This window comes from Prionailurus viverrinus, unplaced genomic scaffold (genome assembly GCF_022837055.1).
Source record: "Prionailurus viverrinus isolate Anna unplaced genomic scaffold, UM_Priviv_1.0 scaffold_48, whole genome shotgun sequence".
NCBI lineage: Eukaryota > Metazoa > Chordata > Mammalia > Carnivora > Felidae > Prionailurus > Prionailurus viverrinus.
This window is the reverse complement of record NW_025927611.1, coordinates 1,818,520-1,846,331: the sequence shown is the minus strand read 5'-3', so window position 1 is coordinate 1,846,331 and position 27,812 is coordinate 1,818,520. Positions and strand designations below refer to the sequence as shown.

The 27,812-nt window shown below is 51.1% G+C and overlaps 1 protein-coding gene across 1 annotated transcript in view; it reads left to right on the top strand.

Annotated features, from left to right (window-relative positions):
• Window positions 1-26,362, top strand: part of CD99 (CD99 molecule (Xg blood group)) — a 29,033-nt gene extending 2,671 nt beyond the window's left edge. Inside the window, exons 2-10 of the mRNA XM_047847398.1 lie at window positions 11,558-11,590; window positions 11,909-11,953; window positions 12,520-12,567; window positions 13,235-13,303; window positions 14,936-14,980; window positions 16,937-16,993; window positions 17,990-18,103; window positions 23,621-23,677; window positions 24,567-26,362. Of these exons, the coding sequence (XP_047703354.1) occupies window positions 11,558-11,590; window positions 11,909-11,953; window positions 12,520-12,567; window positions 13,235-13,303; window positions 14,936-14,980; window positions 16,937-16,993; window positions 17,990-18,103; window positions 23,621-23,677; window positions 24,567-24,592 (494 nt within the window). The 3' untranslated portion in view covers window positions 24,593-26,362. The remainder of the gene's footprint in view (window positions 1-11,557; window positions 11,591-11,908; window positions 11,954-12,519; window positions 12,568-13,234; window positions 13,304-14,935; window positions 14,981-16,936; window positions 16,994-17,989; window positions 18,104-23,620; window positions 23,678-24,566) is intronic.
• The last annotated feature ends 1,450 nt before the right edge of the window (window positions 26,363-27,812 follow it).

The following is a 27,812-nucleotide window of genomic DNA, read 5'->3' as shown; positions in this document are numbered from 1 at the left end:
AAGATAGGGCCCTGACGATCCCGCCTGTTTGCCTGCCTGCCCTTTGGGCTCTGATAAAACTTAACTGCCCTTCACTGACCTCTGCCCTGTGGCTTTTGTTTTTTTCAGTCTTCAGTCGATGCTGCTAACACTTTGTGTGTGTGTGTGTGTGTGTGTGTGTGTGTGTGCATCTCGAGATAGGAAAACAGTTTTTGTAGATATTTTTTTTTTATCTTCATCCGGATTGTCTGTTGGCTGCCTGCTCTCATTTAGTAAAGAATGTGGCTCGCGCACTACGTTTTAACCAAGCCGGCATCCAGCAGTCCGGGCGGGATCTGTGGGGGTGGGGGTGGGGGCTCTGGTTCGCACCCACGTGGGGATCCTGGTGTTTCCTCCCGCGGAGAGTTTCCAGTTCACGTGGCTTCCTCTAGGGGGCAGAGAGTCCTAGGTGCTTTGTGACTTACGCGGACCGGCCGTTTGGAGGCTCAAAATTCCTCAGCTTTCTGGGTCTGCGTGGAATCATCCCAATGCTCACGGAGCAGACGAGCGTTTTACAGGGGGCCCAGCGCGTGCGTGGGGTGGGGGGGGGGGTTGGACAGACACACGGGGCGCAGGCCGCCTCCCTGGGTCCTCCTGTGCTTTGTTCTGACTTCTGGGCGCCTGTCCCACGTGAATCAGAGATCCTTCAGGGCTGTCCTGACCCAGTTCTGGGGTTGACAACAGAGTGTGTGTTTATGGGGCTCCAGAAGTCCTTTCGGGGGCGGCGGGGGCAGGGGGGGAGTGTGGGAAACACGTTCCACATACAGAGGGGCTTTTGCGAAGCACCAGAATGACACAGGCTTGACAAGGGCCAGCAGGCATTTTAATTCCCAGGGAACCTGCGGAAACAAGTCTTTCCTGCTGGTGTTACTTGTCCGAAGAAATGCAAAGGGACAGGAAGGGTGTTGTTGTGGGGTTGTAAGCACACACAAGGTCTCCTCCCCTTCCAGACAGCGTTTCCAGGGAAGGAGAGGAGCCAGAGAGCAGTGTGGTTATGCAGCAAGCTTGTGACCAAAACACCGTGCCTGCGTGTGTGTGCGTGCATGCGCGTATGCATGCATTGTGTGTGCATGTGTACGTGTGCGCGCGTGTGTGTATGCATGCACTGTGTGTGCGTACATGTATGCGTGTACTGTGTGTGCACGTGTACGTGTGTGCATGCGTGTATGTACTCTGTGTGCACGTGTGTGCGTGCGTGTATGCATGTATTGTGTGTGCACGTGTGTGAGCGTGCGTGTGTGTATGCATGCATTATGTGCGTTGTGTACGTGTGTGCATGTGCATGTGTGTATGCATGTATTGTGTGCATCTGTGCATGTGCGCATGTTTGGGTGTGTGTGTATGCAGGCATGTGCACACCTGTGTGCATGCACACGTGTTTGTGTGTGCACGAGTGTGTTGGTACGTGTGCACATGCTGCATGTGTGTTTGTACATATGTGCATGTGTGAGTGCTTGTGCGTGTGTGCACACACATTGTGTGGGTGCACATCTGTGCACATATGCATGAATGTTGAGAGTGCACACGTGTATGCACGCTTGTGTGTGCGCAGGTGAGCGTGTGTGTGTGTGCCGGCGTGTGTGTCCGAGTGCGCGCGTGTATGTGCACACTTGTGTGTGCACAGGTGAGCGTGTGTGTGTGTGCAGGCTTGTGTCCGAGTGCGCACGTGTGTACGTGCACGCTTGTGTGTGCACGGGTGAGCATGTGTGTGTGTGTGCAGGCATGTGTCCGAGTGCGCGCGTGTGTATGTGCAGGCTTGTGTGTGAGCGTGTGTGTGTGCGTGCAGGCGTGTGTACAAACGCACGCATGTGTGTGTGCGCGTGTGCATGCATGTGTGCGCACACATGTGTGCTCCACGAGCAATCCGCCCACGTGGCAGACACAGAAAACCACCACTTGCCCGTGGCTCCGCTGAGACCGCCCACTGTGCATGTGAGCGGCTCGTTTAGACCCGCATTTCCTTACCCTTGAGAAAGATCCAGATTCTGGAGTCAAGGAGAACGGTTCCCTCATGTGGTTCCCTGTTTCCACCGGGGGACTCTTTTCCATTGACATCAGCCCTGCCCCCCATGAGGGCCGGGTCATAGCGCCCCCCGAGGGCCGCGCGCTGAAGGCTGGTCGACCGTTGGTGTCCCCGTGCTGCCATACTGCTTGGGCTCGTTGGCTGATGCACCAGCCCCTCCGGGTGTTTCCCGCGTGCACATCGCGGGTGAACGGAGACTGACCCAGGTTCCCATTTGGATGCAGCGAGTTCACAGTATCTTCCACCGCTCTGGACACGGAGGACGTCCCTTACCTGAGTCTTTTGCTCTTAGCTTGCCCAGTCGTTAGACTAGATTTGGGAGATGGCGGCACGGGTGCGTTTCAGCTGCGCCTCGGGGCGACTCAGCCTTGCCACTCTCCCTAGTGTGGCCCCGCTAGACGTATTATTAAAATCCCCTAAACAGGAAACCACAGACTTCCTTTCCCCTCCGCCCCCTCCGCGAGTCAGACCTCAAACCAGTGTGTTTCTCAAACGGCAGCTCGGGACCCGCGATATCGGCTCACAGAGAATTAAGTAGACTATGTTGTCTTTGGGACACGGGGCCTCGCGGGCAAGTCGATTTTGTAGATTCTACAAGAACCCCAAAACGGCCGGTCTCCTTCTGAGGCTGTCACCTGCCTTCTCTTAAAGAGAGGGGCTGTGTTCTGTTCTCAGTGTGAACACACACCGTGGTGTTTGCCCCAAGCTCCCCTCACGCTGGGCCCCAGCGCACCCCAGCAAAAGAAGGGAGGAGGTAAGGGGAACGATCCAAGGCAGGAAAGGAAGGAGACAATGGGGTCTCAGTGAGTGGGGCTGCAAGAGAGATGAGGCCCCAGCCCCTTCCTGCTGGGAACTTACTTAAGGACCCATGGGCCGGCTGGAGTGAGGTAGCACCTGAAGCTTGGGATTGACGATTGATTGCTTGATGATTGATTGTAGATGATAAATGATACATTTCACATGAAGGATGCAAAGATTGATAATTAGTGGACAGATAGATAATGACAATGGGTGGATGGATGGATGGATGGATGGATAGATCGATACGATGATGGATGGATGGATAGATAGAATGCATGGATGGATGGATGGATGGATGGGTAAATAAATGAATGCAAGATGGATATATGGATATGTGCATACATAGATACATAGATAATGATGATGAATATATAGGTAGATAATGAAGGATGGATGGATAGATGGATACATATTATGGATGAATGCATGGATGATGGATGGATGGGTAGATAGATACATAATGATGAATGGATAGATGATGATGATGATGGATGGATGGATAGATATGATGGATGAATGGATGGATAGATAGGTAGATAGATAGGTATAATGGATGTGTGAATGGATGGATGGATGGATAGATAGAATAGATAATGACGATGGTTGGATGGGTTGATGGATAGATAGATATGATGTATGAATGCATGGATGATGGATGGGTAGATACATAATGATGAATGGATAGATGATGATGATGATGATACATGGATAGATATGATGATGGATGAATGCATGGATGATGGATGGATAGATAGAATAGATAGATAGATATGATGGATGGATGGATGGATGGATAGATAGATAGATAGATATAATGGATGGGTGAATGGATGCATGGATGGATGGATGGATAGATAGAATAGATAGATAGATAGATAGATAGATAGATAGATAGATATGATGGATGGATGGATGGATAGATAGATAGAATAGATAGATAGATAGATAGATAGATAGATAGATAGATATAATGGATGGGTGGATGGATAGATAGATAGATAGATAGGATGGATGGATAGATAGATAGATAGATATAGATATGATGGAGAGATAGAAAGATAGGTAGGTAGGTAGATAGATAGATAGATAGATAGATGTGATGGAAGGATAGATGGATAGATGTATGGATGGGAGAATATATGGATGGATGGATGTTGAGGTGGATAGATAGGTAGATAGATAGAATAGATGGATGGATGAACAGATGGACGACGGATGGATGGGTGGGTGGACACAATATAGAATCCATGAGGAGTTGGAGAGGCCTCGGTGACTGGTCTTGGGTAAGTTCCCAACAGGATTCAGGGGAGTTAAGTTTCTCTAAATATAGGACAATGTCCTGTTTTTCCCTGTGAAGCCACATTACTGAGAAAGGCATCTCCCTCTGTGGTCTATGCAGCCACACCTGGAGAACTCAGTGCAGCTTCCAACACCTGAGCCCAGGTGGCCCCAAGGCTCTGGTCTTGCCATCCAGCATAAACCAGATTACACAGATGGGGCTGGGCAAGAGTGATTCCTCCAGACTCTCAGGGGACCCCGCTGTGGGGCCAGGCTTGAGAACCTCGGAGGTTTTCTGAGAACCTGAGGTTCACTGAGCCGGTCTGCAGGTGCAACCTTCGCTCAGGCATCCGGACAGAGAACTGGCTTAATACAACTGGCTTCCTCTGCAACCCTGCGTGTATTTTCTTCTGTGCATTAAAACATGAAGTATTCTGAGAAGGAGTGCCCAGCCCTCCTAAAAGGGCCTCACGAGTCAGGGCAGACACTAGTTAAGGGCTCTTGCATTTGTCTGAGAAAAATGATAGGGGGACGCGTATGAGACTCAAACAAACAAAAACAAGGCAGAAATGGAGAAAGGAGCATGAATCGAGAAAGATTCAGAAGATGAAATCCACAGGATTTGGTAACGGATGCAATATGTGAGGAAGGAGCTGGCAGGAGTGAAGGGGGGGCTCTTCCATCTGAGAGTCTGGGCAAATGGCCATATCACAAAAGGTAGGAGTGAAGGAGGACACGTATGGGGAGGAGAAAATAATGAGAGATTCCAGATACAGAGCACTGGAGATACCACGCGTGCAACCAGAGGGAGCTGGTTTGGAAGCTGTTGTCTGCGTAAGCCTGACTTGGAGAGAGGCTCGGCGTGGCACCTTAGGGAAGGTGGTGCTGGCATCCCAAGAGGTGCACACAGAAGCTTCCTGTCCAGTAGCAGGACACAGGGTGCTAAGCTAAGGCTCGTGTTCCTGTCTGTATTCCCTCTCCCCGATCCTTCCCCAGCCCCAGGCCGGCTCCCTGTGTTGTGACCCACTCCTTTCCTGGTGGGTGATATGTGCTCACGATTTGCTGTGATGAGTCCAGCTGCTTTCAGAGCAAGGAGACGTGTACACCTCCACCTGGGAGCCCCTGGAGACAGGCTGCCCTCTCTCTCTCGGCCACGTGTCTACCACCCAGATAGCTATTTGTCCATCCGTCCTGTCTTTCCATCCATTCTGTCAATCTGTCCACCCATCCATCTATCATTGTATGTATGTATGTGTGTATGTATGTATGTATGTATCGTCCATCCATCCATCTATCTACCAATCTAACCATCCATCCGTCCGTCCATCCATCCATCCATCCTTCCGTCCATCCATCCATTCATCCATCCATCCATCCTTCCATCCATCCATCTATCCACCAATCTAACCATCCATCCATCCGTCCATCCATCCATCCATCCATCCTTCCATCCATCCATCCATCCATCCATCTGTCCATCCACCCACCCATCTGTCCATCCATCCATCCATCCATCCATCCATCCATCATTTCTTTCATCTACACATTCATGTATCCATCCATCTGTCCATCCACCCACCCACCCACCCATCCTTCCATCCACCCAGCCACCCACCCATTCAACCATCCATCCATCTATCCATCCATCCCTCCCCTCCATCCATCCACCCATTCAACCAACTATCCATCCATCCACCCATCCATCCATACACCCATCTGTCTGTCCAGCTATCTGCCTGTCCATCCATTCATCAAAATACCCACCCATCCACTCACCTACCCATCCATCCATCTACCTTTCTGTATTTGTCTGACACATCCATCCACTCACCCATCTACCCACAAGCCCACTCACCCATCCATGTGTCCACTTACCCACACACCCAGCCACTGGCTCTCACGCTTGCCTTCCGTCAGCGCAGATCGAATTTCAAGTGGTATCTGTATTCTCTCCATACTGTTGGCTCGGGCGCCTGCAGAAGAAATACCTGGTCCCCATCGTCTGTTCTCTGCCTGGCGAGTGGCAGGGAAGGTACCCCTTCCTCTGGTGCGGTGTCCTGAGGGGAGCAGGGACCAGTGTCCCCCAGAGAGGCCAGAGAGAGCTCCTTGCACGTGGAGACCACCCTGGGCACCCTGCATAGACCATCAAAGCAACAGAAGCCTGAAGTGGGGAGAGGGCTTTTCAGGCTGGGGGAGTGGCTTGAAAACAGCAAAGGAACGTATGGGAGACGGTGGGGCCGTGGGGAGGTCTCAGGTAGCTTGTGTGCAGGCTGAGGAGAGAGGGACGCAGCTTATTTCTGGCTGTGGAACCGCAGGGGTACGTGACGGGCTGCCTCGGTTGCCAGGATGTGTGTGTGAAACTCACCTGGAGGGTTGGAAGGAGACAGGTGCACATTCGCACTTGGCTGTGCAAGATCCCCTTGGTGATGGGCAGCGTGCAGACCCAGCTGGAGGGACATGGGCTGTTGGCAGAGTCTGGACCAACGGATCAGAGGCGAGGGACAAGGCATCTCAAGGAATTAAAAGCCTGCAATGCCGGTGGGCTTTCAGACATCGGCGCCTGGGTCCCGGCTCACAAAGTCTCTGATCTGATTGGCCTGGAGCATGGCCTGAGCGTCCGTACTTGGGAAATCACCCGCAGCCCCAGTTGAGAATTCGCGAGGAAATTCTACACCCAGGGGGAGTGACAGAGGGCTTCCTGGAGGAGGCAGCATTTTCTCGGGGCTTTGAGGTACGAATAGGAGTTCTCGCGGTAATGCACGACAGGGTCGTGGATGGATGCGCTGGTGGACACATGACCCAAGGCGAGAGAAGGTAACCGGCAAATCCCCTAGGAGCAACGATGGGACGAGTACCCACTCATTCAGGTTCCCCACACTTTGTACCGTGTAACCTGCATGAATCATGTAATTAATAAGCAGAAACGTCCAGTCTGTTTTGGGACCTCGGGCCAGTTTCTGGAGCCGCAGATGGCTCCATGAGCTGATAATGTCTGCGCTCGTCTAAGGGGTCATTTGGGGCCAGTCCAGGTGGGGGGGGGTGCAGGGAGCAATGGGAGGGAGCACCCTTGGGGGCTGGGAGTCAGATAGGAGTTCGCCTTGTGGGGAGCCGTGCCTCCCCCCGGGGGGAGGGGGCGGTGCAGATGGTCTGGAAGCAGCCACAGCAGGGAGAGAGTGGAGGGTCCCGGCCAGCAGGGCCAGCAGCCCCCAGACAGTGACAGAAGGGCAGGTGCTCCCAGTGTATTCCCAGGAATGCGTTTGCACAGGCACGTCCGGGACTCTGATGTTCCCCAAAGCCCTGCTCACGGGCTCACCAGACCGGTTAGGGCGACAAAGAGGTATCTGGGTCAGGCCAGCAAGCCGCGTGTGATTTACGTGTTTTTTTAATGCTTATTTATTTTGGAGAGAGAGAGAGAGTGTGTGTGTGTGTGAGCAGGGGAGGGGCAGAGAGAAAGGGGTGGGACAGAGGGTGTGAGGCTTGCTTTCCTGACTTGCTTTCTGTTTTAATTCTATGCTTTTGTGGGGCGCCTGGGTGGCTCACTCAGTTGAGCGCCCGACTTCGGCTCAGGTCACGATCTTAGGGTTGGTGGGTTCGAGCCCCGCGTCGGGCTCTGTGCTGACAGCTCGGAGCCTGGAGCCCGTTTCAGATTCTGTGTCTCCCTCTCTCTCTGCCCCTCCCCCGTTCATTCTCTGTCTCTCCATGTGTCTCAATAATAAATAAATGTTACAAAACATTTTTTTAATTAATCCTATATATTTGCTTATATGATTTATAACTTCTCTGTATAATTATAAATCAGATAATTTGCAGTTTCTATAATACATTATAAATATCTTTTGTTCCTATTGTAATTTTCTTTGTGTAAGTGACTTCTAGTTTTTATATAATTTGTCTATAGGATTTATAAGGTCTGTGTATAACCTATATAATTTGCGATTGTTGTCATTTAGTATTGTAACTATATTTACATATATTGGCATATGTAAATATAAGTGTAATTTATTCTAAATTAATATCTATAATTTATTCCATATTGTATATAGAATTCTATATTATATAGACAAATATATATGAATATAGAACAGATATATTGAGAATATGTATTACATATATAGAATCGGTACATATTAGATATAGTTAGAATATAATAGGATATATGTATTTCCATGTAAATATACATATAAAATTTATCCCAAATTATGTCTATAATTTATTCCATATTCCATATGTAATTCTATATTCTATATATGTGAATATAGCGAATTTTTTCCAAATATGTGTATTATTTCTTCCAGATTCTATGTGTAATTCCATATTTATATATACGTGAGCATATACAATTTATTCTAAATATGTCTATAATTTATTTCGCATTCCATATACAATCTTGTTTTCTATACATGTAGGTGTATATTTACAAATATATGTCTATAATCTATGTTCTATATAGAACCCATGTTCTATATAGAATTTTTTATTCTATATACATGTGAAAATATAGGACTTATTCCACACATAGGTATATGATTTATTCCATGTTCTATATACAATTTTATATTCTGTATATATGTGAATATACAGAACTTATTTCAGATATATGTCTGTAAATCTATATGCTATCTATAATTCTATATCATATGCATATGTAAATATTATATGTCTATAATTTAACTTTTAACTTCTACATAGAATCCTATGTTCTATGTATATGTACGTATGTATAAAACTTATTCCAAACGTATGTGTATAACTTACTCCATATTCCACCTGCCCGGGGGCGGGGGGCGCGGGGCAGCTCGGGGACTGCGTGTGGCTGGGCCCGTGTCCCCATGTGACACCGATGTGAGTCGGGAGGGGCTGCAGGAGGGAGGTGCCGTGGGGGTGACTCATGCATGTGTCCTGCCAGGAGTGGCCTCGCCCCTCGTGAGTCACCCTGGGTCCCCCGAACATCTGCAGCCATGAGGGGTGTTGGGCGTCTGGGGAGGCACAGGCTTCCGCTCACAGCAGCCGGCTTCCTCCTGGACGGGGGACTCTGTGCCTGAGTGCCGGCCCCGGGGCCCAGGCTCCCGTCCGTGTGGTCGGGCCTGGCGGCCCCATGTGCTGCTGTTTCCTCCGGCTCCGTCGGCCCCGGGAGGCAGTCTGGGGAGCAGGCAGCACAGCAGGGGCTGTGTAGACGGATAGATTAAGTCAGGCTGGAAATACACTGGGTGGTGTTCCTGGCCGTCGAGTGCTGGCTGTTGAATCATTGCATCTTGCCAGTTCCTGTGGGGGTTTCAGCAGATCTCGATGTGTGTGCGTGACTTTTGCACACATCTGCACAATTGTGCAACAGCGGACAGCCAAGCTCTTGCTCTGGGGTTCGAGGGGGTTCTGCGTGCACAAGGGGGGGTGGGGAGCAGGGTGGGAAGGGGGCATCGTTCCTTTGCCCGTGTGCCGTGAGACCTGCCCTTGGCTGACCTTGGGGTCCTGGGAGCAGCGGGCTCCAGACTTTGTTTTGGCGACAGTATGGGGACCTTCTGCGTGGTGTGCATTGCAGAGGGTTCTGGGAGAGAACCACGGCAGAGAGGGCAGCCTGGGGCTGTGGGGGGCTGGAGGGTACTGGCTGGCAGGGTGCCCCCACCCCTGCTTCATCTGCTCTTACAGGGTTTGTGGAGGCCACGTGGGGTCAGCAGCAGGGGCACCAAGGGGACCCACGAGCTCAAGGAGCTGCCCCGGCATGTTGTGCAGGGAGAGGAGGCAGCATTTTATTAGGGAGAGTGAGTTCTGGGTCCATGGTTACAGTCACCCAGCATGCACACACAGACCATGCACACGTATATATCCACACATGCGCACACAGAGCATGCACGCGCATGTACACATGCACACACATGCACACACAGAGACAATGTGCACATGTGTATATATACACACACACATGCACACACAGACCATGCAGACATATATATCCACATGTATGCACAGAGACCATGCACGTGCATGTACACATGCATACACACATATGCACACCCACAGACTGTGCACACGTGTGTATATATATCCACACGTGCACACACAGACCATGCACACATGTGTATATAGGCACACACATGCACGCACACAGAGGCTGTGCACACGTGTACACATGCACACACGTGCACACGCAGAGACCATGTGCACATGTGTATATATCCACACACACATGCACACACAGACCATGTACACGTATATATCCACACACATGCGCACAGACCACGTACACGTATATATCCACACATATGCACACAGACCATGCACACACACAAACCACACCTACACAAGCCTGCATGTGTGCGCACACGCATGCACACACACACACACACACACACACACACACACACATGACAGAGGGGACAATCACAGACCTCAGCCTGGGTCACACATCGCATAGAAGCGAACACCTCCCCACCCTGACCTGACCTGGCTCCCGGGGATGTTCGCGCAGCCTGAAATGTCTAGCACTTCCTGAGCTGGGGCTGGTGTCCCTTAACATTCTGACCTCACAGGTACCGTGCGACCCACTGTCACTGGCCTTACAGCTGACCGGACAGCCCGATCAGGCTTCTCCAAGACTCGTCCCCTTTCCTCTCCTGCAGCCCATCAGAAATGGCTTCTGAACAACAGGACTGAAATGGTTTCAATAAACGCAGTAGCAACGGGATCAAAGAACAAGGCACATCGGGGCACTTTCCCCACTTCTCGGGGACCCGGGAGCTTAAGCAGTATTTTTGTGTGTGTTTTGTGGGTTGTCTGCTGATTCTGCAGGAAGCATAGTTCGGCTGTGTGGTCACAGACGTGGGTCACATGAGGGGCGAGTTTTCCCTCTGTGTGTTTTCCATTATGTGGGAACTTGTTACTCATTTAATGCAAGGGGTCTGCTGTTCATGAATCAGGCTCAGACCAAATCACCACATTTTCTGACTCTCTTAACTCTGCCGCTAGGTTTTAAGATCGTTGCCGTTTTGAATGTCCCCCGACGTCTTTTCGGGGTGTGAACGTGGACATGGGGGCCAGATGAGAAGCCCTAGCTCATCCTACATTTTAAAAAGCTGCCAGGGGCGCCTGGGGGGCTCAGTCGGTGAATCGTCCGACTTCGGCTCAGGTTACGATCTCGCAGTGCGTGGGTTCGAGCCCCATGTCGGGCTCTGGGCTGACGGCTCAGAGCCCGGAGCCTGCTTCGGATTTTGTGTCTCCCTCTCTCTCTGACCCTCCCCTGTTCATGCTCTGTCTCTCCTTGTCTCAAAAATAAATAAAACATTAAAAAAAGATTAAAAAAATAAGTAAATGTTAAAAAAAAATTTTTAAAGCTGCCAACCTCACAAAACCCATGAGCCCCTTTCTGTGTATTTCCTCAATTTTCACGTTTGTACGTTTCTTATGCGTAATCAGACTTTTTCTTTTTTCTTTTTTGCCTCGTAGGCCAGGATTTCGATTTGTCGGATGCCCTCGACAGTGAGTGCTCTTAAAATTTCGTAGTTGTGACATGTGGGAGGTAATGTTAAAATTTAGGCTCACACAGGACAGTGAGTTTTAGCCGCACGTAGTTAAGTATAACACAGCCTGTACCGGGGTCAATGCCTACGTATACACCGAGGAGGAAAATCTGGATGCTCCGGGGAGGGGACAGCAACCCAGCCACGGGGTAACGCGCATGCTCTTGGTCTCAGTGAAAACCTTGCTCAGCACCAGCCCTGCACCTGTTAATGGCGGGTCCTCAGCGGGCTCAGAGTTCCCGAGCAGTCTCGCTCACGGACTGTCTTTTCTCTTTAGACAGTGACAAGAAACCCACGGCGCCCCCCAAGAAGCCCGGCACAGGTAAGAGGCGTACGTCCCTGGCGGGCACGGGACAGATCCCCGCCGTCCTCCCCGCCCCCCGTCGGCCCCCAGAGCTGCTTGAGAACCCCGTGGGCCCCGTGGTTTCTCTGCAGAAACCGGGGCTGATGTCCTTGTGGGTTACCAGCTGGCAAAGGGTGTGGGACCAGAGCGCGTTGCAACCCCTAGACATAGCTGCAGCTCGGAAAGGGTTCGGAACACGCAGGCCACCTGGGTCATCAGGGAGGCGCCCGTCGGGTGGTCCCGCACGCCTGGGCCCGGAGACGCCCATCGCAGGTGCACGGCCTCCCACACACGGTGTCACATGTCTGTCCCCAGCGCTCCGAGCCTTGCCTCCCCCGAGGCTGTGGCCACTCTTGGGGGACTTGGGTTCGCCCGTGGCTGTTTTCATGTGACGGGTCAGGAATGCGGCTCTGACGTTCTGACCTTGGTGAGACTGGGGTCGGGAAAAGCGTTTAGGGAGCTGGGGAAGCAGGGTCTTCTCTGTCTATTTAGGGGTCTGAATTCCTCCCCGGAGCCTCGGGGCTGATGACACGTTTCCCTTGCAGACAGTTCGGACTTGAATTTGGAAGACGCCCTCGGCGGGGGAGGAAGCCGTAAGTATGGTTTTCGTAAGTCTCCCGTGTGGCTGACTTTCCTTCCGATCGCTGCATGAGTTTCATTCCCACGAGCGTCGTCTCTCGGAAACAAGCGATAGCTGTCACCCCCCAAAACGTAGGCGACGGCCTGTCCTTGTTGGCCATTGCTGTTGGCTGTGTGGTTTGCCCCTGTGTGCACCTGTGTTTATTCTGCACCGGGGCTCACCGTCTTTGGGGTGACATTGTGAGCTCAGGCATGTGACCCGTGCGCGCACTGACCAGGAGCCCAGCCTGCCTTGTGGCCGTCATATTGAAATGCTCAGTCCAGTTTGAACCGTGGGCCCCGCGTTTTCCTTTGGGCTGGGTCCCACGAATTCCGTAGCCGGTCCAGACATCTGCTTCGGTTTCTGTCGGAAACTTATAGAAGCGTGGGAAGGGCCCAGTTCTCTTGAAGGTGAGTACTGACACTGGGAAAGAAATGGGCAGGGGACTGTGTCCCGGGGTCCCCACCCTGAGAAAGGGTACAGTCCAATTCCTAGCTGTTTGGGAAACCAGGCGGAGGTGAACTGATGCCTTTTCCTTGGTTTTCTTTTTTTTCTTTGTGTGTGTGTGTGTGTGTGTGTGTGTGTGTGTGTTTTCTGACTGCAAAGTGCTCATAAATGCAATGCTTATCTTTTACAAACAGACGACCCAGTACCACCTAAACCACCCAAACCGAAGCCTAACCCAGACCCCAAGCAGCCTGGATCTTCCGGTAAGACTCCCTCCCCTTCAGGGCCGCTGGGTGTTTCTCAGAGGATAGTGGGCTCCCTTTCAGAGAGGCACTAATTTCATGGTGGCCTGGGCACCACATGGGCTCTGCGGGGCAAGGTCCTGTGGGGTTTCCAGGAGTGCAAAGGAGCTTTCGAAAAGATGTTTGCTTTTTCTTAATGTTTATTTATTTTTGAGACAGACAGTGTGAGCAGGGGAGGGGGGGACACAGAATCCGAAGCTGGCCCTGGGCTCCGAGCGGTCAGCACAGAGCCCGACGCGGGGCTGGAACCCAGGAACCGCGAGTTCATGACCTGAGCCCGAGTCGGATGCTCAACCAACTGAGCCCCCCAGGTGCCCCTCTGTGGACATATTTAATGTCCGCTATTTTGGGGCTCATTTCTGTAACCCAGAAATGAATTTTGTACATCGTTCCTCACTAGCCACTTAATGAAGAATCCTATCACCTGTTAATAATTTGGCTTTGTTTTTTAGCTTTTATGAAAAGACTATCATATTACTGGCAAATGGTTTCTTAATTCTGTGTATATATTTATGTTTTTATACGTATATTTTCTCTTTCCTTTCTCTTGGAATCATTTTGCCTTGGGTAGAAAGCCCAGGACATATTCAGTTTTATCAGGGCCATGTGCTTGCCAATGCATGTGGTCATATATATATTTTTTTCTTTTAACCTGTGAGTCTCACATCATACGCTGAAGGATGTCCTCCTACAAAGTAGGTGGCTTTGTAGAATGACCCGTATTTCATCATGATAGGTTTCGTGAAACTGATGCATTAAATTTGATGTGCATCAGCTAGCTATTGACCCTTAACAAAGGATCCCCAAACCCAATGTGGCCGAAAATTTTTTTAATCGTTCTGTCTCGTGAGTCTGGGCGGGGCTGGGTGGGGCGGGGCTTGAGTCTGGGCGGGGCTTGGCTGGGCGGGGCTTGAGTCGTTCTGTCTCGTGAGTCTGGGAGGGGCGGGGCTTGAGTCTGGGTGGGGCAGGGCGGGGCTTGAGTCTGGGCGGGGCTTGGCTGATCTGGGCGTGGCTGTCCTGTGTCTGTGGTCAGTGGGTGGGTCTTCTGGGGTTGGCTTGTCTGGATGACTGAGGCCACTGTGCCACGAGCTTCGGTGAGTCCCTTTCAATGGGCAAGACTGCCCAGCTCAACGGAGGCTACTTTAAAATACTGGCTTGGCTTCCACTTTGACAACTTAACCTCTGAGTCTCGTGGCCGAGTCCAGAGTGGAGCCGTGAACAAAATGTGTCACCAGTAACAGGGGGAGTGAACAGGTAGGGCTATTACTAAGGTTCCTTGGGGATCATTTCATGTATATTCATCCAAAAGATTGCTATATGTTTTCCTTTTTTTGTTTTTTGTTTTTTTGGAGTCTTTTTCAGGCTCTGTAGCAGAGCTTTTGGTGAGGCTTACTTCAGGAGCTTAAAATAGAATTGGGAATTGAATTGTCATTGCATACTGGAGACATTTCTTCCAGAAAGTATAATCCCTGTTGGATTGCGCCTGTCCCCGCTCTGCTTTTGATCCTGATGGCGTTTTCTTTCTTTCCGAGACATCAAGACCCTCCTGACAGTCCCAGGATGGCAGGTAACACTTGTGTTTTTCTCTCCTAGGTGGCTTCTCAGATTCCGATCTCCTCGATGGAGCCTCAGATGCAGGTAAAACGGTGGCTTCTTCTCTTTCCTCCCTGTCACCCACCTGTTGTGCAGAATCACGGCGGGGTCTAGGCTCTTAGCGCTCAGCGCAGTCACAGTCGCCTGCTTGGAACTCTCTTCCGGATCTCTGCCATTTGCAGATTGCATCAAGGCTGTGGACCGTAAGACGTGCTCCACGGGGGCTGGTCCCCGGGAGCTGTGTTGACCGCAGGCAGCTACCCGCCATATGCACGGGCTGGAAGCCGGCCAGACAGGCCCTTCTTGACGTTTCCTGGATGCACCAATCACCTGTTTTGTCGGTGACTATTTGGTGCTGCAGATGAAGTAAGGTCTGAGCCACCCAGGCGTACCACTTTTTCTTATTTTGAGAGAGACAGCGTGAGTGAGCGAGGGGCAGAGAGGCAGAGACACAGAGAATCTCACAGGGGGCAGAGAGTGAATCCCAAAGCCGGGCTTACGCTCACCTGACACGGGCCTCCAGCTCACAAACCATAAGATCGTGACCTGAGCCGAAGTCGGATGCTTAACCGACTGAGCCACCCAGGGGCCCCTCTACCTCTTCCTTTAAAATCTTAGGTTGGAATAGGGTCCAAAACAGTCCTTAAATATAATACATATTACATAAGTGAGTAAAAGTGTTCATATAAAGTAAGTATAGTAATATATGTGTTTATAGTAAGTAGAATATATTTATATGTGTTATCATTTACATTATATTGATATGTATTTACGTGTTGGTGACATTTATGTTATATTTACATATATTTACATATGAATTTACACGTACTTTGTCTTAACATATAACTTGACCGGGGGTGTGGGTGGGGGGTCCTTGCCTGTGGGGCACTTGGCTTTGCTGAGGAAGGACGCAGGGGGTCGGGGACAGGTCCTAATGCCCGATGCACTAGACCCTGTGTGTCCACGGCACCTGCCTGATACACGGCACGCTTTGGCACGAGTGAACATTGGTCTCCATGGGTCCACTTACACGTGCGTTTATTTCAGTAAATACGGCACGGTCCTGCAAATGCATTTTCTCTTTGTTACGACTTTCTTAATTACATTTTGTTTTCCCTTCCCCCCTTTATTGTAAGAATACCGTGTCGACTGTTTATGTGTTCGGTAAACCTTCCTGTCAACAGTAGGCTATTCGTAGTTAAGTTTTTGGGAAATCGAAAATTGTACACCGATTTTCTTTCTTTCTTTCTCTTTCTTTCTTTCTTTCTTTCTTTTTCTTTCTTTCTTTCTTTCTTTCTTTCTTTCTTTCTTTCTTTTTCTTTCTTTCTTTCAGTTTCCCACCCATTTTGAGACAGAGAGAGATGGAGGCAGGGGTATGAACAGGGGAGGGGCAGAAAGAGAGGGACAGAGAAAGAGAGAGAATCCCAAGCAGGCTCCATGCCGTCAGCACAGAGCCCAACTCAAGACTCAGTCTCATGAGATCATGACCTGAGCTGCCACCGAGAGTCAGACGCTTAGCCGACTGAGCCCCACAGGAGCCCCACGTACATGGATTTTCAACCACACAGGGAGCAGACGCTGCTAATCCCCTTTCATTGTTCAAGGGTCCCCTGTACATATCTGGGAGTCAGCAGGGATGTGCCTTCAGTCTCCTCGTAGCCAGGGGCTGGGTCTCAGGTGGGCTCCGAGGCCCTGGCTGGGATCCTTGCTGAGCCCAGCGAGAGGGGCCACGGGCTTGAGGCAGCCAGGAGTCACTAGGTCTCCTGGAGTCCACCATGGGAGCGGTGGTCTCAGTCAGGTGCATGGGGGCAAGCCCGAAGTTCCCTTTAGCCAAGCGGGGACGTCCCCGCTCAACAACGGGAAAGGGCAGGTGTGCCCGGCCTTGTCTCTGCAAGTTCCCGTCGCAGCTCGAGGTCCCGGGAGCTGATCCTTAGTGGGAGTTTGTCTTTACCAAAAATCTGCCCAATGCAACTCGTCTGCCAGCCTGTTTCTCCGTTGCAGGGGGCGGTGGCGATGGCCCCGGCGGTGGAGGCCCGAGGCCTGATGGGGAGGAGCAGGGTAGGTATCCCTGGTTTCTGATGCCTGGAGTTTCTCACACACGCTGTTGAGAGACAGCAGAACGGGCTGCTCAAGACCACACCTGTCTTGCTGGCTGTGTCATCCTAAAGACGCCGGCACACGGGACACCGAAGCTGGTGGTTGGTCCGAGCCACACACGCCCCAAGCGCTCAGCTGAAGAGCTGGCTGACCGCCCTTCGGGACGCAGCCCAGGGGTGCCGACGCGACCTGCATTTTAAGTTCGTTTTCCCAGAGTGCCCTAAGAAGGAATGCCAGCGGTCTTGCCCCGGGTTCCTCAGAGGAACAGAACCGTTGGGATCCATCTGTCTACAGATATGGGTACAGATACACAGGAAGAGATTGATTCTAAGGAATCGCCCCACATGACTGGGGAGGCTGCCTTCCGCAAGCCAGGGGCTCAGGAGAGGCATTGGGGTGGTTCGGTCCCAGTGCAAAGGACTGACAACCAGCAGAGCCGAGGGGGACGAGTCCCCGCTGAGTCTGAAATCCCAAGAACCAAGAACGCCCATGTGCAAGGGCAGCAGACAATGGATGTCCCATCGCCCACTCTGGGAATGAACGGGAGCACCGTCCTGGTAAATCAGACGGAACATACAGAGGGGTTCAGCGGCTTTGATTTGCAGAAAATGCGTGGAGACGGTGATGCCACATGACCTCGGACTGGTCCCAGAGGGGCACCACGCACGGTCGGCCATGTTGCCCTCCCTGAGAGTTTCCACGTTGAACTGTTGGGACCCGAGCCCTGGCCTTAGTTAGGGGAGGAGAGGAGTCAGGGTGTCCCATCCAAAATGGTGCCCATAGTCAAACAGATTCCAATTCCCGATGGGAGTTTCGGGGAGCAGTGCGGCTGGCCCTTCGTGTCATACACATGGATTGGAGGTGGGAGTTGGGCAAGGCTCAAGAGTGGGGTTTCCTCCACGGTCACCCTGTGGTCACGGGGTCCCCAGTAACGGTGCCTTGTGCTTCCTCCCACAGCTGACTCCCCTGGGGTGGTCCCTGGCATCGTGGGGGCCGTCGTGGTGGCCGTGGCTGGGGCAATTTCTAGCTTTATCGCCTACCAGAAGAAGAAATTGTGCTTCAAAGAAAATGGTAAGGTTTTCGCAATAGCTTCCTTTCTTTTGTGCCTTACTAACTGGAAATCTGTGCTTTCTTAAAACTAAAACAAAGCAGACGTCTGGTTGGCATGAGACACGTGCGAGGCTGCTGATAGTTCAGGAAATCGCTGTAGATTTGGAAGTCACTAACCACCCCTGTCGTTTTGGGTGTTCCGTCTATGAAATGGGGAGGTGGTCATCTGCACACCAAGGGCCCTTTGTGAGGATGTGTAAGGCTGTGTGTCAAAGTCTTGACGGGTTGGTTGAAGAAATGTTAGGACTTAGAAACATTTGTTCGTTGTTACTTACAATCACGGCCACCTCATCATCCTTTGGACAAGAGCGATGGCTGGGGGGCCGCCATATTGTTTTCTCCACCCAAGGGAATTAAAATCGAAACACAGGGCAACAGATTCCTTTTCTGGTACAATCCCGTACCAACAGGTAGTTGAGAGGGTTCTTGGATGGGATATAAAACTTATAGGTGACTGTAGACAGTGCCTCACTTACTGACACAGGGATTGGAATTGCACTGTTGGGTGTTTTGGGACCATATATGTAAGAGTCCCTGAATTACATAGGATTTGCTGTGGCATCAGTAAGTTCTGTTTTGAACATAGCTCACGTTCATGCATCTCTGGGTCACTCTGCCCAGGTCACTTGCTTTCCCTCTTGCAAGAATAATGACGGGTAGGCTCTGATGTGGTTTCAAGGGTCCCATGGACTGTGGATGCTACTCCTCCTTGGAGGAGCCTCATGATGTCTGAACTCCCGACCTACTGGTGGCTTCAATTCCATATTCATTCTTAGCTGTTGCCTTCCATCTTCAAGGACCACTGCCTAAGGACTCTGGGGAACTTCACAAAAGATGTCATTAGATGGTGACACACAGTTAGACTATAGAGTGGGAGTCTACCCTTAATCTCCCATCATCCCAGATTTTTAGATTCACAAACCCAATTTATATATAGCCTGAAATTGAAAGTCCCCAACAGCACCCTTACTGTCTTCTTGCAGTGAAGGCTAAGAGTGCCTGATTATGTCTATTTACCACATATGACTGGGTGACTTCCATCAGGGGTGCTCAGGTCACTGTGCCTGGTTGCCTGAATGTTGAATGTCCAGGATGCCCAAAGGGACAGATGACCAAGGTCAAAGATGAGCCCAAGTGGACTGCTGGTCAAGGTCAAGGACGTGGCCAAATGGACGGATGGCCAAGGTCAAGGACATGCCCAAGTGGACTGCTGGCCAAGGTCAAGGACGTGCCCAAGTGGACCGCTGGCCAAGGTTAAGGATGTGCCCAAATGGAAGGATGGCCAAGGTCAAGAAAATGCCCTTGGAAGACATGCAGTGAGGAACGAGAGAGAGGAAACCAATGAAAACACCTGTTGCTTCTCCTAGAAATAGCAGAGAGCCTAAATAGTTGGGGATTCAGGAGAAGTGCATCTCTGTTTCTGTTTCAACTTCATTTCTGTCACACTGTATGAAGACACTCAGCTCAGAGTATGATGCTCAGCCGGGAGAGGAGGAAGCCACCCTGCTAGGGAAGAATGCACAGGAAGTGCAGGCACGACGATTTCCTGAAAATCTGTAGGTGATCTTCAAATCCAAACTGGGTTTCCAAATCCCGTCAGATTCTGGTGTCACAAAGCATTTCTGTCACCTTGTCTTAGCAAGGGACGTGTCCTCCCTTGGATGCTGTCATGCTATTTGACATCCATATGCCAAAGCACGGGGACTTGGGCAAGTACTCAGGAGTCCTCATGGAGATGATGTTGTCCAATATTTGCAATGGGATCAGGACCTTGGAAAACTAAGTGTTCTCCATTCTCTCCGCACCTCATTCCTGGGTCTTGGAACATTCTGGTCATTGCATGGCATGAAAATCAAAATCTCCCCAGGTAGGAATAGTTGAATTTACAATTTTCAAAAATAAAAGCCATCTTTCCTGAAGAATGGGCTGAGGGCAGTCCGTGACTCAACGTATGGGAGCGGGGACCTAGCTAAATTCATTTCCCCAGAATGTCATCCAGTCTTCCACTCTGCATGAGCCAAATTAGCATTGCAGGTGACTTTACAATCTTTATTTGTTTTGTGGTTGTTATGGGGTTCATGATCTTAGCTGATGTAGATGTACAAAGAAAAAGTAAAAAAAAAAAAAAGAGCAAAGAAAGAGGCCAAACATAACAAGGAAAGGAAGCTGGGGGTTCTGGTTTCAGTTGTTAGGCATTTTTGTCTGTAGCCATAAAATGCCCAGTGTTATGACAAAGAAAATTAGGTTCTATTTTTCTATAAACCGGAAGACGTTAATGCAGAAGAGTATTTTTTCTGAGTGTGTGAATAGACATTTTGGTGTTTCGACCTGTGTTATGGAATCAAGTTCCGTGTTGGTCTCGCCATCGGGCACACAAGTCCCTAGACCCTCCGGGGGTCTTTGTGGGGCCGTTTATAGGTTTTGTTGCCGGGATAGTTGTTTAAAGAAGTGCATACCCAGATGTCACTGTGGGCTCGGACATTTTGCAAGGAGGATGTGGCCCCAGTGCGTCCCAGTGGTTGAAGAGATGCCATGGTTTGGGGCTGTTTGTAAAGAATGTGATTTTCCAGGACTTTGTTATTGCATTGGAGTTTGTCATGTCTCTTGAATCTGCATGCAGGTCAGTGTCGAACAAGTGGGTGCAAACTGAAGTTTTCTCTCAGCGTGGAGGTGTGTCAATCACATGCTAGCTGTCTTGATACGAATTTATTAAAAAAAATTTTAATGTTTATTTTTGAGAGAGACACAGATGGAACATGAACAAGGGAGGGGCAGAGAGAGAGAGAGAGAGAGAGAGACACCAAATCAGAAGCAGATCCAGGCTCTGAGCTGTCAGCACAGAGCCCAACATGGGGCTCCAAGTCAGGAACTGTGAGATCATGACCTGAGCCGAAGTTGGACGCTTGACCGAATCAGCCCCCAGGCGCCCCGATAAAATTTATTTAAATGCTTTTGAGTATCATGTTATGAGCTGACGCCCTAAAAAGTATCCACCGCTGATGAAATTTGGTAGATGTGTCCTTTGGTCCTAACGATTTGTGGACACGTTCCTAAGGGTTGAGTGTGTTTTTCTAACAAATGGTGCACCCTGGGCTGTTGAGAGCCGTTTTGGACATGGGCCCGTGGTCGGTCCCACTTCAGCATCTTAGTAGCAGATGCTTGAGGCGTTGCTGGAGTGCACAGCTGGGGCGTCCCTCCCCTGTCTTTCCCTCCCTCCCTGCTTGTCTCCCCACTCCTGCCCCCCTCTCCTCTTCGATGTTGGTTTCGTTTCGGATTCGGCTTCCTGTTGCACTTTGGTGTCTAATCATTGCTGCGAAAAAGAAAAAAAAAAGTCTCGAAAGCCTGCTGTATACTTCTGAGCCCCAACAGCGTCTTTGTCCGAGCTGGCGGCTGCTCTCGGGGGCTTTGCTGGACCCGCCTCAGACCTTTGCAAAGTTTACCTTTTCTGTTTTTATTTTATTTTATTTTTTTTTGTTTTTTGTTTTTTTCTTTCCTTTCCCGACCTTTCGTTTCAGACCAGCCGAGGATGTAGGCACGCACAGAACGCCCCGTGCAGGCCCGAAGACGTTCCCGTGTGGTCAGTGTTTGTCCGCTAAGCCTCAGAGCCGAGCACTTGCCCCTGTCCGTATGCCTAGTCGGTCGCCGCGGTGAGGGGGTCGTCCCCGGCCGGGGTGTGTGTTTCCTGCCTTCCAGATGCACGGAAGGCTCGTCATGTTGTCTTAGGTCCCACGCGTAGGTAGCCTCACGACGCGTGGAAGAAGGCGCAGAGTTTCTTTTAAGCTTGAATTCACTGCCAGGGAAGAGTGGCGGGGGGTTGAGGGGTCGGCCGTACAACATCACCACGTTCCTGACCGTCGAGTTCCTGTTTGCTAGCCAACCGGGCAGGAGGGCAGGGAGCTGCCCCCGCGGTCCCTGGAGGGTCCCCAGACACGGCCGGCCCGGGTCACCGAGTTTCTACGTCCCCGTGCAACTTGGAACCTCTGATTTTGCGGCTTGTGGGGTTTTCTGGCGCATTGCCCCCACTCTGTGTCCGAGGAAGCAGTTTCCAGCTGTCTCTCTGACCAGGCTTCGTAAAAGGGGTGAATGCCCCCCCTTCCCTAAAAACCCCAGGATGTTACAATCCGGAGTCAGTTGGCCGATGGTCTGAGTGGAGGGTCTGTGTGGCCCCAAGAGCAAAGCCTTCAGTGGGACGTACAATCAGGCACTGCTGGGCCGTGCCCCTGAGTGCTCCCCCAGAGCCTCGATTGGGGTTCTGAGTGCTCAGTGTGTGTGATAGAAATAGTTCTCGGGCTTGGGGACCCCCCCCCCCCCAGCCTGCCCCAAAGCTGCAGTGTCTCTAACGGCTTACACGGTGACATGTGGTCCCTTAACGTCCTGGAGGTGACGATGAACGGTGCCTGTGTGCAATCCGGGGTCCCCTCGGGCCTGCAGCATGAGGGGCCCGGGGACAGGTGCCCGGTGTTTCCAGGGTAGGTATGCATCCCCCTGGAGAGGGGAATGTGGCCGTGCGTCCCTGCCCTTGACAAGGCCTGGGCCTGCCTGCCCGGGGTTGGCCTCCCCACGGGCCACTCTGATCTCCGGGGGTTTTGCAAGAGGCTAGAGCTGCATCTGGGAGAACCACCCCGGGGCTTTGGGGTTTTGTCCCGCAGCCCCGCCCACCCGGGTGTGACAGAGTCCCGGCTGAATCCCAGCCAACACCACCCACGGGGCCTGGCTTCCTGCTCCACCCCTCCCCCCGCCTTGCGCGTGCGGATTCTGGGGGTCAGGACGCACCCCTGCTCCCAAGACCGCAGACCCCACCCTGTGCCACACAGCGTCCAGCCCACGCACCCCCCGACCGCGGCCCCTACGCGATGCCTTCGGAACGTCCTGCAGAGCTGGCATCCTGTGACCACACGCGCCCGAGCCTCAACGCCCTGTTACGTGTCGCCGACAACCTTCACCCCACGTGGACGTTCCCGCTAGGATTCCTCACTGTGCCTTGTGGGCGTTTTCCAGGCACCCCCCCCCCCCCAGCGTGAGCGGTTCCTCTGCGACCAGCCGTGGGTGTTGAGGCCCCCCTGTCGCCGAAAACATGCCCCTCGCGCTCCTGAGCGAGGCCACTGTCAGGAAATAAACGCTTTTTGCCCGCGAAGCTGGGACTTGTGTTGAATTCTGTCGATTCGGGCTGCGTATCCGCCGTGGGGTTTGGGGGGGGCGGGGTGTCTGGGGGCACGGTCGAGTCTGCTTTGGTGCCTAGAAACAGAAATTTGGAAAGTGACAGAAACATGACAAGGAGACCCAAGCGCAAGCCGAGGGGACCCCGTTAGCCATGGATTCCCCCCACCCCACCCTGTGGATGGGGCTGTGTTTGCACCTTTCCTGCCCCCTGTGATGTTGGGGGGCAGGCGGGACGCTGGGGGGCTGGTTCAGCCTCACGGATACCAAGGGGCCTTCTCTGGATTCACCCCTGGGGGCATCTTTTCTGCTTCCTTTCAGCCGACCAAGGTGACGTGAGCTCGAAAAACCAGCAGAGCACCAACTCGGACCAACCCGGTGAGCACAAGGCCGCCGGCCTTTCTGTCTTCTGTCCCGTCCGCCCGCCCCCGTCCCCCTGACTCCGCCAGGCGCCCCCCGGTTGTCCCGGGACAATGCAGGACGTGGGATGTGCACCTTTACGCCCCCATGCTTTCCAGGACGCAGGATAAACCGGGCTGGGATCCAGGCTTCAGAGGGCACCCACTTTGGTCTCAGAGGCTCTTTCAATGCCCGTTAGGATGCTTTCCCCGCGGTGCCTAAGGAGCCGGGAACTCAGCCCTCTGATGCGCAGCAAAGGGTTAAAGGTTCCTTTCCGGAGACGTGGTTTGTTACAGTTCCTTCTGCACGGTTGTCCCAGCCTGGTACAGAATGAGGTCAAGGGGACGGGTTTTTTTTTTTAATTGTTTAAATGTTTATTTACTTTTGAGACAGAGAGAGAGAGAGAGACAGGCAGCAAGGGAGGGACAGAGAGAGAGGGGGACACGGAATCCGAAACAGGCTCCAGGCTCTGAGTTTTCAGCACAGAGCCCGACGCGGGGCTCGAACTCACGGACCGTGAGATCAGGACCTGAGCCGAAGTCGGACGCTCAACCGACTGAGCCCCCCAGGCGCCCCAAATTCAGGATCTTGAAGCACTACTTTTCTGGAAGGCTTGTTGTGTGTTTTTTTATGGTTTTTTTTTTTTTGTAGCTTTTTTTTTTTTTTGCTACAGTTGATTGTTCTATGAAGTTTCTTGAAATTTCTTTCTCAAGCAGATCAGGGTCAGACTTTGCCGTTGATGGTGCATTTGGAGGTCATGTGTAGCCTATAGTCCCGGAGGCACCTGCTTCTGGGGGTTTTAGGAAGCCGAGAGTCACGGGCAACCGGGACTGGCTTGCAAAGTCTTTTCTTTTTGGTCTGTTTGCAGTTCAGTGGACCCTTCTGGAGAAATAGAAGCTATGCAGCCGTCAAACGCGGCCCCCGTGTTTCCAGCAGGATCCAGCCCCGACCTGCCCACGCCTGTGCTCATGTTGAGACTCTCTGTCATGTTCTGCTTGACATGTGTTTTTGCCTGTTTGCACCATGCTGGGTGGAGGAACGTCACTAACACCCCGTGTTCATTCGGAGGGGACGCGTGGTCAGCTTCTCCGTGGCTGCTAGGGGTTTCCCCGGGGGCTGTGAAAGGCCGACCATGCATCACAAAGTCATTTGAATCCTGACCCCACTGAAGTTCCCCCCACTCCCGCCCCCATCCCGGGAGCTCTGGGCCATTGACCCTGGGAGACAGCGAGACAAGCCTTCAATTAGTGTCCTCAGAATTTCCTTCATTTAGAAGGAGTTTTGTTTTTTTGTTTTTTTTCAGATCAGACTAATAAAGAAAGAAATAAGGAACCAAGTACTTCTTCCTTAAATGCAATGCCATGGGGTGACTCCTAAAGGCTGTGGGACACAATGCTAGGGCTGTGGTCCCTTTTCTGGGGCTGTGACACAAATGACCGACCTAAGGGTAGCCTTTCAGTTTTGGGATTGTCCTTCTCTGCCTGTTTCCTTCCACTGGTCTTGGTACATGGGGGACAAGGCCTTCTCAGTGTTCAGATACTCCCCTGCAGGGGATACTTCTCTGCATTCAGATACTCCCGTGCATCCAGATAACCCTCTGCATCCAAACACTCCCCTCCATCAGATGCTCCCCCATAGCACATGCTTCATACTCAGATACTCCCCTGCATTCAGATACTCCCCAGCATTAGATATTTCATATTCAGATACTCCCTTGCATTCAGATACTCCCCTGCATTAGATACTTCATATTCAGATACTCCCCTGCATTAGATACTTCATACTCAGATTACCCCCCTGCCTTCAGATACTCCCTTGCATTAGATACTTCTGATACTCCCCTGAATTAGATACTTCATAGATACTCCCCTGCATTCAGATACTCCCCTGCATCAGATAGTCCCCTCATTCTTCCATGTGGGTTTTTTTGTTGTTGTTGTTGTTGGGAATTTGTTAACTATAACGTCTTTACAAAATGTTTTAACTGCTTTGATGTGAAAGCTCCCTTTAACTTTGGGGTAAGACTGCCTTGTGGCAGGGCATCTCCTGACATGTTTCCTAACAGCTTGAAATGAACGGAAAGCATACTCTTCCTCCTCGAAATAAACAAGGACTTTTGTACATTGAGAAACACTGCCCCCCACCCCCACCCCGTGTAGGGCTCTGCACGCACTGGAAGGCTGCTGACTTGCATGCTTGTATATACTCTTGGGAAGGCTTCATCGAGATTAATCGCATCCAGTGCAGAAGTTCTGATGTTCTGTTTTTCCGTGGCTCAGGTATGTGCGGAAGTGAACATGGCCGTGTGGAGTCCAGAGGACCTAACACACACATCTCAAGTGTTGGGGTAGACCAGTTGTCAGGGGGCTGAGGGCTGGGTTATCCAACACGGCTGGGTCCCAGTGCTAACACACAACACCTAGGTTTACAAACGCAGCACACAGGTATCCACATTCTTCCCGAACGAGCCTTCAGCATCAGACTGGGCACATAGACTCACTTTACAGTAAGAAAAAGTGCATAAAATCGTTTTGTGACTCTGTGAATAACATTGATGTTTTTACAAGCATTGCAGCCCTATTATAAGCATAAATGTCTCCTTACAGGAGAGTAGAGGGGAGCTGTGGGTGACTCATTCATAAATAAATGTATACATGTAAGAGAGATGTCCACGTGGCTTGTTTTTTCCTGGAAGGTGGGTCCACATCTTTCCAGATTCAGGTTCACACCAGGTGCATTTCATTATAGGTTCACATCAAGGTCTCAGGGACATAAAAAGAAATGTCTGTGGTTGGCGTTGTTAGAAGGCTGTGTGTGTGACATTGTTGACGAGAATAGGCTGTGCCAATCCATGATATTCCCAGTGATGTCTCAGATACCTTCCAAAAACCCTCCTGGCTTTATGGGTCCTTGCCACTGTTAGTTGAAAACACGGTATGAAATCAACAGTTTTACCTTGCAGTTCCCTTAACACAGGTGAGATTGGGAATGTGTGTATGGAAAATTCACTTCTACGGCCATTTCTGGGGGACCCGTTTGAGATGCCCGTTGCCCGTTTTTATATGCATTATTGGCCCTGCTGTTATTGATTCGTGGGAACTCTTTACATATTAAAGATAGTGCCGTTTTGGTTGTGAAGCTTTTTAAAAACCTAAAAATTTTTTTTCTAATGTTTATTTTTGAGAGAGACATAGAGCATGAGTGGAGGAGGGGCAGAGAGAGAGGGACACAAAGAATCCCAAGCAGGCTTCAGGCTGTGAGCTGTCGGCACAGAGCCCGACCTGGGGCTCGAGCCTCTCTCAAAAATAAAGAGACATTAAAAAGAAAACATGCCTCCGTACAGATTTGAGCAAAGAATTTCCTTATAATTTGTTCAACATTCTCCAGGTCTGTGGGGAACTCCTGTTTCGGTTCTGAAATAATGGTTGGATGATGATTATCTTTGCCATTTCTGTGTTTTTAATTCGTGGCCCTTGTCATTGGCTTTCTCTGCGTTTCCAGGTTCTTGCACACGGACACCCCTCGAGTCGAACTCTTAATTTCCCTGATTCCCCATCCTTTCTTATTGACTATTGTAAATATCCCAGGTCTATCATTTCCTCTGGGCTCAACTGTGGACTCGGAATCTTCTCCTTATTTCTATTTTCCAGAGAGTCACCATTTCCCGTTTTTTTTTTTTTGTCAACTCAAGGGTTTTTGAAGTGTTTTGTTTTTTAATGTCCCCGTGATATTTCTGTGTTCTTAGCTTTCCTGGATTCGGTGACCAGTCTCCCGTTCTGTTGCCGTGTGTGACCAGGGTGGTGTCTGTATCACTTCTGCTTTCTTTTTTTTTTTTTCCAGCGAACGGAAGGTTTTCTTTCTGAAAAAGCTCCCTGAACGTGGAAATGCGTGGGGATTCTCGGTGTTTCGGGTGCAGAGGACAGGAACCTGCCTTGTCAGCTGCGTCTGTGCAGGTACCTGTGTGTGTTCCCTCTGATCTCCAGCAGGTGGGGTGGGAGCGTCATCCTGGGAATGGGGCCACATTATGTGGTCACTCTGCGCCTCCGAAAAAGGGGGTTCAGCAGACCATGTGGCTCCCAGGACGCCACAGTGTGACTGTCACCAGCCTGCAGCC